Here is a 13995-nt window from a genome sequence, read left to right on the forward strand (position 1 = left end):
CAACTACATTACATTCATGGGTATGTGCAGTGCTTGTCTACAGCACTGACATACATTTTATAATCTCGTTTTTAACATGGCTGCTTATTCAGTTCCCTTTTTGAAATCACCAGTACTTCTAGAATAGTCATATCACAATTGAACAATTTCAATAAATTCTCAAAATTTATTTATTTATTTATTTTTTTTTACCCAACATAATAGTTTTCAAAAAGAGTATAAACAATATACCAAGCATAGGTTTGCAGAGACAGTCTAGGCCATATTTCATGTTATTTTTAAATGGGAAAAATGTTTGATTTTGATATTCAATATTCTACAGCTGGAATATTGATGATGTTCCGACTTCTCCATAAAAATCTACATTTTTATGTACATTTTTACGTTCATCTTATGTGAACGTAACATAGCGTTCACATAAGATGAACACTATGTTACGTTCATCTTAAACGTAACATAGCATGACAATAGCCGTCACTGTCAAAATTATTTTGGTAACTTCAGTGAAGAACTGAGCATGCATTTACTCACATCGACGCATAAAGACACTGAGTAAAATAAGACAATAGGGGGGGAAAAAAAAGGCAAAGGCATGTGCATTCTCTCTGGATTTTATTCTTTAGGAAGAGATCTGTTTGGAATTACAAAATGCACTGGTAGAAATAGCGGTGAGACTGGCCGAGAGTGAGAAAGGTTAGAGAGTGAGAGAGATAAGAGTTAGAGAGGGAGGGGGAGAAAAAGAGTACGTTAGTGAAGGATCAAAGGTCCAACAGCCAGTAAGAACAAGTACATCAACAGATTTGGCCCAGCTCCTGCACCCATTGATCCTCACATGAGTAAATAGGAGAATACACCGTCTTCAGAACTGTGTTATTTATTCTCTCTTTTTCATTAGAAACAGTTTTTTTTTTTTTTTTTGCGGTGTCCTGAACTTGGATGTGTTGTGTCTCAACCCCATAAAAGAAGAAAAGAAACAAGAATTTGACTCTTACCAAAGTCTCTTCAGTATTTTCATTTATTAATTTTTTTTACTTTTTGTCTTTTTTGTTTTCAAAAATAGAAGAAAAAAAGAAACATTGCTTTTTTTTTTAAAAACATCTATCTATTTATATATCTTTTTTTTCTTATTTCTCTGAATTAATTAATGTGCTTTTTCTTTTCTGTCCTGAAGATGACTTTTAACCCACGGTGTGGCATGCACATAGCACATGCATTTCTGGAACTAGATTTTTTTTTTTTCTTTTTTTGATATTTTTTATACTTAAAAAAAAAAAATCAATCAAACAAACAAAAAATACTTTTTTCCTCCCCATTGCGACTTTACATTGCTTTTTGAAGAACTCGTGTGGTTAATCAGTGTGTTAGTGGATTTTACTGCAGCATATACACAAAGATGGAAAAGTGAATGCTCAGGTTTTGCACGTCTCATTCAGAGGTTTGACTGACAGCACGCACGCTCACAAACACGGATAATCGCAAACTGTCACAATGACATGACAGACATGTTCAGAACTTGAAAAAGGATTTCTGCTGACAAAGCATAGAAAACAAAAGCAAGCACAAGAAATAAAACTTCAGTGATCCCAAACACATTCACCCGTGTACATACATACGAGTAAAAAGCTCACTTCCACACACCACAACCAGGAGCTACATACCTAGTTGCTTTCTGATTTATCTTTTTTTTTTCTTCAGTGTAGTGATGTGAAAAGTACTTGTTCGTGACATCCCACTAAGGCTGGAAAGACACTAATAGGCAGTTTTTATTTTTCATTTCTGTTTTTTGTTTTAGATGCATTCTCTGGTCAACGTGTGATAGGCCTCCAGGTTAAAACGTTGGTCAACTTAAAAACAATAAAGTGGAAAACAACAGTGCTCTGGGGCTGACAGTGGTGTGCGTTGGTGACCGGGGCTGTTTTGAGGCACACAGAGAAACACACCGACAAGGAATCGGAAGGAATCACCCTGGTGATTTCCAGAATAATCAGCAAAAGCCCAAAACGTCATTTCTCCAACCCGTCTGAACTGTGCTACAGTGTAGTTCACTCACCTGCTGACAAGGTGAACACTGATGAGGTGGCCTGGAGGTGAGAGAAAATGCTACAAGCACAACGCTCACTCAAACGTAATTGGGTTTTACTGTCTTATGGCACCCCCTGGAGGTCGCCAGTGGTGTCAAACATTTTGGATTTATCACCTGCCTGAGAGAGCTAACAACACCTGGCTGCAGACACAGAAAACTGGCAGATTTCTGCTGACGGGTGGGATCAGCTTCAAGATAAAAACAAGGTTTCATAGAGACTTCAGACATATAAAACAGAAACTTATTATTTTCTTTATCTTATTTATTACAACCGCCCCACCCTTCTTTTGCTATGCATTGGGAAACTGGTTTAAAGTGGAAATATCTGGACAGTTATTGTGGACCTTAACAAAGCAACTCTTTTTGAAAACATATATTTGTAAAGGGCGTGTTATCGATACGTTTTAATGCTTTATAAGCGTCACACATTTTAATATTCTTTAACTCCATGCCTTTTCAGACAACACAACCTCAAAATCGTTTGCATTTATACATTTTTATGAATTGTCCAAAAGAGCAGGTTGTCTTTGTACATTGTAAGGCAAAGCTGATGTATTTATATATTTAATATAAATATAATAGGTTACTAATCAGAAGAGATGTGATTAAGCAATAATTTGCATTTTGTTGGGTTTTTATATTAATCTCAAGATTTGTTATTATCACTGCTGCAGACAGTTAAGTGGTAAGAGTGGTAAGGATTAATGGATAATTAACACATAACTATGTCCAAAAATACTGGCAGTAATCTTTTAAATGCCATCATAATAAATTGATACATTTTTGATATCAGTCGTACAAAGATACCTCTGTTGTGTATTTGTGAATCTTCATTAGACATAAAACTGAAAGTTTGCATCTGAAAGTTTGCCATTTGAAAATGTTTAAGCTTGCTGAAGAACAAAGGGGACAGAGCTCATGTGATTTGTGGGAACTACAAAACTATATTACCCTCCTAGTTCTAAAACCGCACTTTAGATCTCCTGTTCAGAATGGATGAACAGTTACTCATAGAAACAACCTTCCGATTTTGCATCTAAAGGTTGCATACAATGATGTTAGTAACCTTTAGAGAACTTTTTGAGGTACCCATTATTTTTGTCTTTTCAGTAAATAAAATACATACATAAATAAATGAATGAATAAAACAGTAATGTTGAAAATCTATAAAAATCCCCCTTAAAATGAAAACATTACATGCTCTTATCTTTAGAAGCATGTCTCGGCATATAGTTAATATCATTTTCCCCAATCTTGTTTTATTTTTAGTAAAATATTTAATGGTGCTGAACAATTTCTACATCCTCATCCCTTGTTTTAAATTAAGATCACCTCTTTCAAAGGTGTAGATTAGATTACTCGGCATGTTCTCGCTCTAGATATTATCCGTCCTACTACCACTGAATCTGCATACCTCCAGAGCTCCGTGAGGTTCTGTCACTAGAGCCATCTCGAAAGAGGGGACAAGCAAAAATCCGTCTCCCACAGCATGTCTGAGTGTTAGAGGTCCACCACAAGGTTGGAAAAAGGATTACCTGAGCTCCAAAAAAACAAAAAACAAAACACAGAGCATCCATCTCATTCTCACAATCACTAATCAAATACAAGCAATTACATTAGCAGTTTATCCAACATTTCCCTCGGAGACGAAGAAAAACAAAGATGAAGAGTTTCTCTCCTTTCTGTGCCTTTCTATTGGTCTCTTCCTCTCTGATACCTCTGTTTGAACCCCAAACTCTGGAAGACTTGAGTTACTGATTTGTCTGACTTTTCACCACCACTGAACCCACATTACAACACCCCCCCCCCCCCAAAAAAAAAAAAAATAAAAATCAATCCATGTTAAGTTTACCCTGCTACCCATGATATCATAATAGCATGATGACGTTTGTTACAAAAAAGTTACTTTCACTAAAAATATGTGCAATTCCAGCTGTATCAGTGGCAGGCATTTGGCACAGAACGGACAGTTGACAAGCAAGCAAAAAGCCCCCCACCCCACCACCACCACCACACCCACCCGCAGATAAACATACACTAACTATCCGATTTCCCTTGTAGCCCTCTGTCGTTTGATTTTTACTGAAAATGAAGGTACGGCAAGAGGAATGTCATTCAGAGCACAAAGAGAGAAACAGAAAGTATTTTTCAGTAAAAAAGAGAGAAACCCTACAGACCACAACGGAAAGGAGGAGAGACCCCCTCCTTCCAGACAGTAGATTCTCATTGTTTGTATCATTAGTATTCTTTTGTAGCATTCATGCAGGATTCCATAAAGTGTAACAACTCCGCAAGTCTTAAAAAAACGAAGCTGTGTGGGGTGCAACAGAAGATTCAAGCTTCGATGTTCTGAAGAAGAAGAGGAGGAAGAATAAGAAGCAGCCGCAGGAGTAGAACAAGAAATACTGCAGAAAACAGTTATTTGTTTGTTTTTTGTTGGTGAAATCCTTCCTCATTTTTTTTCTTGGTCATGGGATGAGGTTGGCGAAAGTATTTTTATTTTTTTCTGTCTCTGAAAGGAGTGTGTTAAATATTCCCAACACACCCATTCGGTCCTCTGGCTTTTTTTAACAGAGACTTTTTACCACCCCTGCAACACTTCCCAACTCTCCCACCCACTTAGCCTTCTTACCATTTACAGGCAGAGGGCTCGTTGTCAGATTTAAAAACACAGATGATAAAACTCATCAATATTTCATTGGTGGCTGGGAGGGTTGGATTAGACTATTTTTACGGCTAACTCAAAAGTTAGCCTCGAGAAAACGTTATAAAAGGAAAATAAAAGGTTGTTCCTTTTGCTCTGACTTTAAAGTGTCTTTTATCGAGTCGCAACTCTTGACATCTTGTAAGTGGCTATAGCTCATTGCCAGAGGCATAAATTAAGACACAAAGAGTAGTGTCTATCTTTTCTCCTCCCATCTTAAAAAAACTTAAATCTGAGCTTGGTCTCTTTTGGCATCAAGAGATGATCAACAATGCAAGCAGAACACAAAAGTTGTTGCTTCTTGTTTCTCCAGACTCAACCTTTGCCTTCTCGCTATGTCTCCTTTACGGTGATAACAATCTTTTCATCCAGTGAAGCGTCCACGTGGCACCCCGAGAAGTTGGGGTGACTAAAACTAATAACCAGATGAAAAAGAAAGGTTGTGGTTTCCCTTGGCAGTCACTGCTCTGGCTAGGAGCTCTCTTTTTTTTTCCAGTCTATTGATTATACATCCCTCCCCCGTCCCCGGGGGCTAGCACCAATCGTCTTCCTCCCTCTCACCATAGGGTTCGTGCAGTCCCTTGCGGGGACCCCTCGGATGCCCAGCCGGAGGAGGAACCTTGTGAGGCCCAGTGTGTGGAGGTCCATGGAGGTGTGCGGAAGGGGATGACGATCGGTAGCCATTTGGTAGGCGGCGCTGGGCAGCAGGCTGAACCTGGTTCTGCACAGGCCCAGTCAGGGCAGTGGTGGGAGGAATCGCGTGGCTGACAGTCCTGGGTGAGGTACGAGTGGGCTGCGGGTGGGGGTTGTTCACCGGATGAGGCTGTGAAGGAGGAAGGGTATGGGGGTTGTGAGGCTGTGGTTGTGTGGGAGGAGGCAGAGGGTGGTTAGCCAGGGCGTGGGGGTGAGGGTTTCCACCCTGCATGGCACTTGGCTCGTAGGCGGGTGGTTCATGGTGCGGATCATAGTCCTGGTACTCCTGATTGTAGAAGCAGCCATCCCCTTCCATGGAACCGCCTCCTCCACCTGAGTCACCCCAGCGCAGTGGGGGATGATGACTCTGGCGGGGTGTGCCATGGTGGGCCATTGGGACTCCAGCTGGGGGTGGACCCTGCCCTTGAAGAGGCTCTGGAGAAAAGTGGCGGGGACCTGGGGCTGGGGGTCTGCCCTGCGGTCCCCCAGGAGGAGTGGGCATGGACTTACGGACTACAGGGGAGTACGTGACATGGGGTCGGGGTGTGGCAGGGGTCTGAGGCAACTGTCGGCGACCTCTCCGTGGTGTACTGGTTCCCGAGGTCGATGGAACTGGACTTCCGCTGACTGAACTACTGCCCTACACAAAAAGTGAAATAAAGCAAATAAAAAGAACGAACCACAAATTCAAAGACACAACATGTAGAACAAAGCAGAAGATGAAGACAGAGGATAAAACAAACAGAGAAGGAGAAAGACGGATGCAAGAAAGACAGAGCAAGCCAAATAGAGAAGCAAGGGAAGACAAGAACAAGATTTAAGAGCAACAACAAGAAGAAAAGCCCCGATCATGATGTTTGTGGAAGAAAAAATAATAATAAAGGCATCAAAGAGCAGCAGAGCAGTGGATAAACAGGAGTAGAAGATGTGAATATAAGAAATGAGATTCCAAACAGCACCATACAAAGAGAAGCAAGATGTCATGCAGAGGAAAGAAAAAAAAAAACGACAGAAGAAAAAAAAGTTAAAGGGTTGATTTGCAGACCAGCAAACACAGCAGAGTGTAAGTATTGAGAATAAAAACAGAAAACATCTTTAGTTCACTAGAATTAACTTTGTTGTATTTATCTGGTGTATAAAGACCTACAAGGCCATTTTTCAAGGAAAGCAACATTTAGTGGTGGGATGTGATAAAACACTAGAAAAATAAGAATATTAGGCAGCTGGTCACAGCAATAAGGTAGTCTAATATACATTTTCATTAGAGAAGCACTGAGAAATGAGTTGAGAATCCAATCATTTTAAGCTTGATAGGCACCATACTTAATCTAAAATGGCTTCCTGTGCATTTCAGTAGGACAACAGTTTAAGGACAACTCTGCTTTATACAGCTTTCATTCAGCTTGCAGATCGATAACAGTGTTGGTAGAACAGGACGTCCAATTTTGGGAAGACAAAACTTATTAGATCGATGCTTCTCTAATTTTAATGAGTATTTGCTGGATTGTTGGAGACATACTGACTTCATCAAACATACATGCCTCAATAATACATTTTGCATTATTATTGTCACAATAATGCATCAGTTTATATGAAAGTAGTAGTACATAAAAACATTTTCACTTTTTTTTGGGACATTTTCAAGACAAAATGGCCTCTGATTTGATAGCAGCATAACTGACAAACATTTTTTTTTTGGTCTCAATCAATCTTTTATCAAGTAGGTAGTATCCTTCTGGAAAGGATATGATTTACAGGACATCAATGTGTCTCAAGTCTTTTTATCATTTGATAATATATAAGGTAGCTGCCATCAAATTAGAAACATTGAAATTCATAGCACAAAAATATCAAATCAGTGGTTTTACATGCAGGAACTAAATGACCCTGGAGCCCACCTGTCTGTGCGGAACGTTCTCACGGCCCTCGCTGGGTGATCGCGACCAGCGCCGCTCCCGGTCTCTGTCCCTCTCCCGGTCATGCTCCCTGTCCCGGGAGTGTCTGTGTCCATATTCGCCACCGCGTTCTGGTACGTAGCGTTCCTTGTCCACGGAGCCGTGGTGGTGGTGGTGATGGTGGTGGTGCTTACGGTCTTTGGATCGACCCCGGTCGCGGTCACGGTCCTTCTCTTTCGATGTGAGGTCACCAGACTGTGTGGTCGTGCTCAGGTCTGTGCCGGGGGCAACATATTGGATTTATTATCAGTGTGTTAAAAACACATGATTTAGTTTACAAATCAAATCCTTGTATCACCTAAAAGCAACAGATGTAAATGTACTTGTTTCATTTTCTCTGACCTGTGTCAATTTCGCTGTAGCGACAGAGGGACCTCTCAGACGCTCGATGACTGCGATCCTTTCGCCGGTGTCCGTGTCTGGAAGCTCTCCCCTCCTCGGGTATTGAGCACTCCATGTGGTAATCATCTCCTTTGTCTCTGTGTCCTCGCCCAGACCTGCTGTGGCCCAGAGACGAGGCGGACCGCTTCATTGGACTGTTGTCGCTGATGGTCTACGAAAGAAAGAGAGCCCACCAAAAGATGAAGAAAAGGTTTCTTGTAACAGTCAAGATGGCGTTGTTTTTTGTTTTTTTTGTAAGCTAAATTTATATGTAGGTTTCCTCTTAAAATTTCTCAAAAACTCATCTAAACTTAAAGACTATTGCAATCGCTAATGCTACAAGCATGCTCTTTCAAAATCCACTTTATGGCAAATGAAATTCATAGGGCAGGGATCTGCAAAGCAGCCTACTGGTCAGGTTTGATCTAAACCCTGAGATGTTGTGATTCCTGCAATCTAGAAAAATACCTAAGACCATATTAAGTACTGGAAAGAGAAACCTGAGAAAATTGTGACCATCTATTAATAATAAATTTTTTTTGCTAGCTGCACTACAATATTTCTATCATCTTCACTGCATTGGTGAGAAAGTATTTTCTTTAAAAATAGTATCACGGAAATCATCAGGTTTCTGGCTCATTTTACAGGAAGATATTCTAGACTGAAAAGAAAAAAAAACTGTCAGGCACTGAAGCTATGTTCTCACAAATATACAATGATTTCTACAGTGTGCAACAGATACGTCCTTTACAAGGTTACTTCATGTACTCAGTTGAATGAGGACTTTTGACTTTTCTGCAGATTCAGAAAAGTTTGAAGAAGGTGCATTGGTTGGAAATAAATGGTTACTTACTATAAATTGCAGTCCCCTATTTAATAAAAAACAAGCAACAAATAACACAAGAATTACAATAAGAGTAAATTTGGCAAACAGCCATGCCTTTCATGCTTCTTTGACTTGCTTTAAAAAAAAACCAACAAATTGAAGACTCATTACAACTTGCGATACTTCCCCATCTTCACTCAGAATTGCCCTGAGCATGGCACATTCCAGGTGGCAAATTAATTTTCTGCTTCTATGTCACATGCGCTTTCCCAAAGTCATGCCTACCTGGAGTTGTTTCAATTCACGTTTATGTTTGAGGAAGGAGCGCCTGAGTAGCGCATTTGGAGGAAAACTATAATCATCTTGCCTTGGAGCTAAATCTTTGACCTAAATTTGAGTTCTAGACAGCAAAATATGTCAGCAGAATATAGTACTTTTAACAACTCATGAATTCCTTTGCTCTAATTGTCCTTCAATTTCATACTCCATCTCTCTCAAGCAAACATGCATTCACATTTTTGTTTGAGACATTTTTTTTCCCCTCAAGTTTCTTGCATGCAGGTTGAGCAATGCTGAGTGCAGACTAGGGTACAAACGGGGGAACCGTCAACATCGCTACAGTTAAGCAGACAGGCTTGAGGACACACAGCAACAAAGCAGTGGCAGCAGGTGAACAAAGAGAGACAGAGTCATAAGATTCAGAGAAAATAGATTGAAAAATAGCTAAGGAGAGGGGTCAGGCAAACTTCTGCCCAATTCCAAACTTCAAACTGTAAAGTCTGAACCCACTTCTACCAGTTTGGAAACTGGGCTGGCATAATATTTCATGCTTTTATAACTCCTTCTCAGATAACCTTCCCCTATAATAATGCATGATAGACACAACATAAAGACATCACATATGAGAGGGGGAAAAAATAAATCAACGAAGAGGCTGAGAATGATTGAGAGGAACGAACAACAGAAGACAGGGTACATACACTGAGGTTACTGCCACGGTGCTTCCCTTTCCTCCGCTGCTGGATGAGCACAAAGAAAACACGCACGCACACGCACACATACACAGAGCCACAAATACACCAGAGGTATGGTCACACACAGAGCAAACCCATAAAACCAAGAAAGGGGCAAGGAGACGATTAAAGGAAAGAAGGACAGTTGGAAACACAGCGAGACAGGATACACCAAAAAACAAGTGAAAACAAAGGGATGTTAGTGGGAAAGATTCAGCACAGACAAAGATGGAGGGCCACAATGAAGGAAAGAGAAAGAGACAGAAAGAGAAGGAGGGAAAGATTAGACACCAAAGCAGCAGAGATGGTGAAAGAAACAACACTTAATACAAACACAGGGAGTGGTGTCCACTACAACAGTGCCACAGTGACACTCAAATCGTCACTAAGGTGCAGGTTTGATTGGCTAAATGGAATTTGTTAGCCTAACTTCCTCTAAGTCTGTTAGAAAGCCTAATCTCAATTTATCATGTCAGGCAAATATAGAGTACTTTGCAAAAATATTGACACAACTTTTTCCCCTAACAATCACAAACGTGACAATGTTTTATTGGAATATTATGTGACAGACCAACACAAAGAGGCTACCAAATTGTGAAGTTGGTAGCCTCCCAAGGATCCCAAGTATCATTTCCATAAAGTTCCATACATTTTAATTTAAGCCGAGGACAAGCTGCAATTTATGGCCCAATTTTACCTCCAAAAATACAGATATCCAGCTAACCAAGACAAAAACAAAATAGTCTGTCTGAAGTCTGAATATGTCTTTTATTATCAACACCTACCAGCATGTCTGTTTCTTGAAAGAGTCTCCCTCACAAGAATTTCTATGAGACCTTGATACGTTCAGTTGGCTTTAGTTCTTTTTCAAACTCCTGCAGTGAGTGAATCTTCAGCAGGAAAACTTGTTAAGCATGAGATCCTCAGTTTTTCAGTCAAGGAAAAAAAAAAAAAAGTCTGTCAGGGTGAACTCGTAATTTTTTCAAAATCTGTGACAATTGTGAAAATCTTGTACTTAATGTTTTGGTGATAATTTTAATCATGGAGAGGTTTTTCTCTTCACAATTGCGTTGATCTTTCACATAAACACTAAGTTGTGGTTCTAATGTGAGAAAATGTAAAAAAAAAAAAAAAAAAGAAAGAAAATGCTATGGATATTTTGCAAAGCACCATATCTCTGCATAAGCATTCAAAGATGCACTTCAGTTTTGGTTCTTGAGTGCCTGAAGGAACAAAAACAACCGCACACTGGCGACCACAGCGATGACAGTGGGCAAAACACCCACACGTATGAATCTGCCTTCACAAATATGTACACTTTGATCTCAAATAGCAGCACACAGCAAAGCAGCAGGACCGACGTGACTCCGAGGGCACACAAAACAGTGAGACCACAGAAAACCTGCAAAGCACACACATGCACAACACACACCTGCACCCCCCCCACACATGTTTAACTACACAGCATTAAGCTTGTTCTATTCCAAACAGTGAGTAATAAACCATTGCCTGTAGGGAAGAAACAATTTAATAAAACACAACTAAAATAATAAGGAATTCGTTAGGTAGGGGTCCTGACAATTAGGCAAAGAAGGACTAAATAAAAAGTTGGGCTAGGGAATCGTGTACGTGTTCAAAAAGGCTTTTTGTGTGGATGACAACCAGAGCACTCACTGATACGTGAATGATGACAAAATGGATGACAGTGCGAGATAAAAAAAAAAACAAGGAAATTATGATTAAACACCATCATGCAGATGAAAGTATAAACTGACATTAAGAGGTCTGATTTAGACTTGCTGAGCAGAATTCTAGCAAGTAGGCAGCATCTGGTAAAACATTTCTATGTTTTAGCGCATCCATGTTTTAGCCAGACAAATATCTTAATGGTCAGGGACTTTCATGACAGTTGGACACACTGATTGTTTCTGATTAAACATGGAAGTAAGACAGAAACCAGCAATTGCAGCAATTTGTCCAACGCTGTCTTAACATGTCCCCAGAATCTCTTCAGACTGGAACGTCAGGAGCAATTTTGTACGCAGACCTTGTAAAATGTAATGGTGCTAAATAAAAGCAGATGAAGCACGCACATGATGGGGGAGAAAATACGAAGACAGTGGAGAGGTGGAAATGCTGCTCACTTGGTTGTCGCCTGGGAGGCGGGGCATGGAAGCGGCCCTGCCGTGGCCTTCCATTGGCGGAAATTGCTCAGTATCCGAGATACCATCCTGCCCCATCTCTCTCATCTCTACCGTCTGTAAACAGAGCAGGAGAGCAGGAGATGGTGTAACTGGCTGCCATGATAGCTAACAGGGAGTAGGGGAACAGTTGGAAAACATCTGGTACAGTAGAGAGCTTAAGGGTGGGAGAATTTGGAAAGCATATGTATTGGCGCCGACTGGCACAGCGATTGAAATTTAAACACGGAATGACAGGAAGTACACTCCAAACAAAAGCTCCTGTCAACTCAACTGAGTGGACAATGGGAGGAGATCTTTTCCTTGTTGAAAGGCTTTAATGACAAATAGCAGGAATGGATTTGAGGAGAAAGGCATGTGCAGCCCAAGGGACTTATGAGACAAACAACAATAAAGTTATCCAGATGCAATAGTGACACACTGCAGGCAGCAAAGAAAGTTTGTGAAGAAAATGACAACTGCTGTTAAAGGTTAGTTTGCACACAGAGGAGTTAATGCCCAATTAAGCATCTTAGTGTTTGTTGACACAATGCAAAATTGTCAACAATGTTGATGTGGGTTGATGTGATAGTCTAGTTTTTTTTTTTTTTTTATACTATACGTATATAAATATATATCAAAATCTGACTTGGAGGAACGGTTGAACTACACATGTCAGTTGAAACCGTTTCAGACCTTTGTCAGTCAGTATGGAGGGATTGTTAAATCTGATGCAGACGCCACTGATTAGATCTAGGAGCACAACAAACATGAACATGAGTCACTTTGAAGACAAACACAAGATCGATGCATGTAGTTGTGTGCTTCAGGGAAGATACAGAAAGATTTTGAAAAACAATACAACTGACGCGAAAGACTTTGAAGATGAGACAGTTAAAAAAAAACTTTAAGTTTGGTGCAAATAAGATCATAGTTGGAAATGATTTAGCAAGGACAAAAAGCAAGTAAGAATGGTCCAGCAAGAACTGTCAACCCCTCTGTACCGAGGTAGCTTTGTTTTATACAGTAGAAAAATAACAACAGACATAGGAAACTAAGGGGAACTAACATTTAGGCATGGAACAAAGGATATTTCATATTACCTCAATTATACAGTACAGACCAAAAGTTTGGACACAATTAGAAGGTGTGTCCAAACTTTTGGTCTGTACTGTAGGTTTGGTTTAGTTTCAGATTTACAGCGCCGGCTAATCAAATCAATCCATTTAAGAATAGAAAATTACGTAAAAAAACATTTAAAATATTATTTACAAAAGGATTAACAAGCCTAATCAAAGTGCATATTTCAATTTACTGAGATGTACCTGCACTCTACCTTCACTAAAATTTCCTTGAGGTTGAGGCTATTTCAGAAGATTCATCAATTTCAAAACAACTTTAGATTTGTGTTTGGGATCTCTGTGTCAATTTTGAGGTGATGCTCTGTTTGCATTATTCCACTCTGTACATTGTACTATACCACCAGTACCAAAAAAAGCCCTGCAGGTACAGTGTGCGGAAACTTGAAACAGTGACACTTCCTATCGCTGTGTAGCAAAGGATGCATCTGCAGCTATAAAAAGGATTGATCTGTTTATGACTTTTTGGATTAACCGATAAATAATTGCATTGCAAAAGGCTCTCAATGGGAGAAACTTTGCCATTGGAGGAGTTCTGGGTAGAACATATTTACAGTCTGGTGTTTCATTATGTTAATGCAAAATTTATATATGTTTTCACAGTTTCACAGTTTTGGCCTAATACCTGCTCTAAGTGTGTTGTTTTTGCAGCAGATATTCAGTCTGCATACATCAGTTAATGATTAAACTACATTAGTTGGAGATTATTTCAACAATCATCACGTTTCAGACCTATGTGACCAATTTCTACAGTTTATTATTATCCATGTTTGTTGAGCCAGCGCATCTTGTAACCCCAGCTTCTTGATCTGAGCAGTAGCACCATTTGCTATAGGTTTCTGCTGCTGTAGCTCATCTGCTTCAAGGTTCTACTTCTATCCATTTTCTTCTGACAACAACAAGGTATTTTGTTTTAGACACAATTGCCACCAGCTGGTTATTATTTCTTTTCTGGACTCTGAAATGATTGTGCTTTAAAATACCGTCACATCAGCAGATTGATGTGACGGTATCTATCATC

At 39.9% G+C, this 13995-nt stretch overlaps 1 protein-coding gene across 23 annotated transcripts in view; it reads right to left on the bottom strand.

Annotated features, from left to right (window-relative positions):
- Positions 1 to 890: 890 nt before the first annotated feature.
- cacna1aa (calcium channel, voltage-dependent, P/Q type, alpha 1A subunit, a) overlaps positions 891 to 13995 on the bottom strand; it is an 84590-nt gene continuing 71485 nt past the window's right edge. For 18 of the 23 annotated variants that reach the window (XM_044101025.1, XM_044101042.1, XM_044101041.1 and 15 more), the window contains 4 exons: positions 11800 to 11913; positions 7778 to 7988; positions 7379 to 7650; positions 891 to 6120 (listed from right to left, as the gene is read on the bottom strand). In XM_044101025.1, coding sequence (XP_043956960.1) covers positions 5320 to 6120; positions 7379 to 7650; positions 7778 to 7988; positions 11800 to 11913 — 1398 coding nt within the window. In that variant the 3' untranslated portion in view covers positions 891 to 5319. The remainder of the gene's footprint in view (positions 6121 to 7378; positions 7651 to 7777; positions 7989 to 11799; positions 11914 to 13995) is intronic. The other 5 variants (XM_044101040.1, XM_044101037.1, XM_044101036.1 and 2 more) reach the window with 3 other exon arrangements.

Source organism: Gambusia affinis, linkage group LG19 (assembly GCF_019740435.1).
Source record: "Gambusia affinis linkage group LG19, SWU_Gaff_1.0, whole genome shotgun sequence".
Taxonomy (NCBI): Eukaryota; Metazoa; Chordata; class Actinopteri; order Cyprinodontiformes; family Poeciliidae; genus Gambusia; species Gambusia affinis.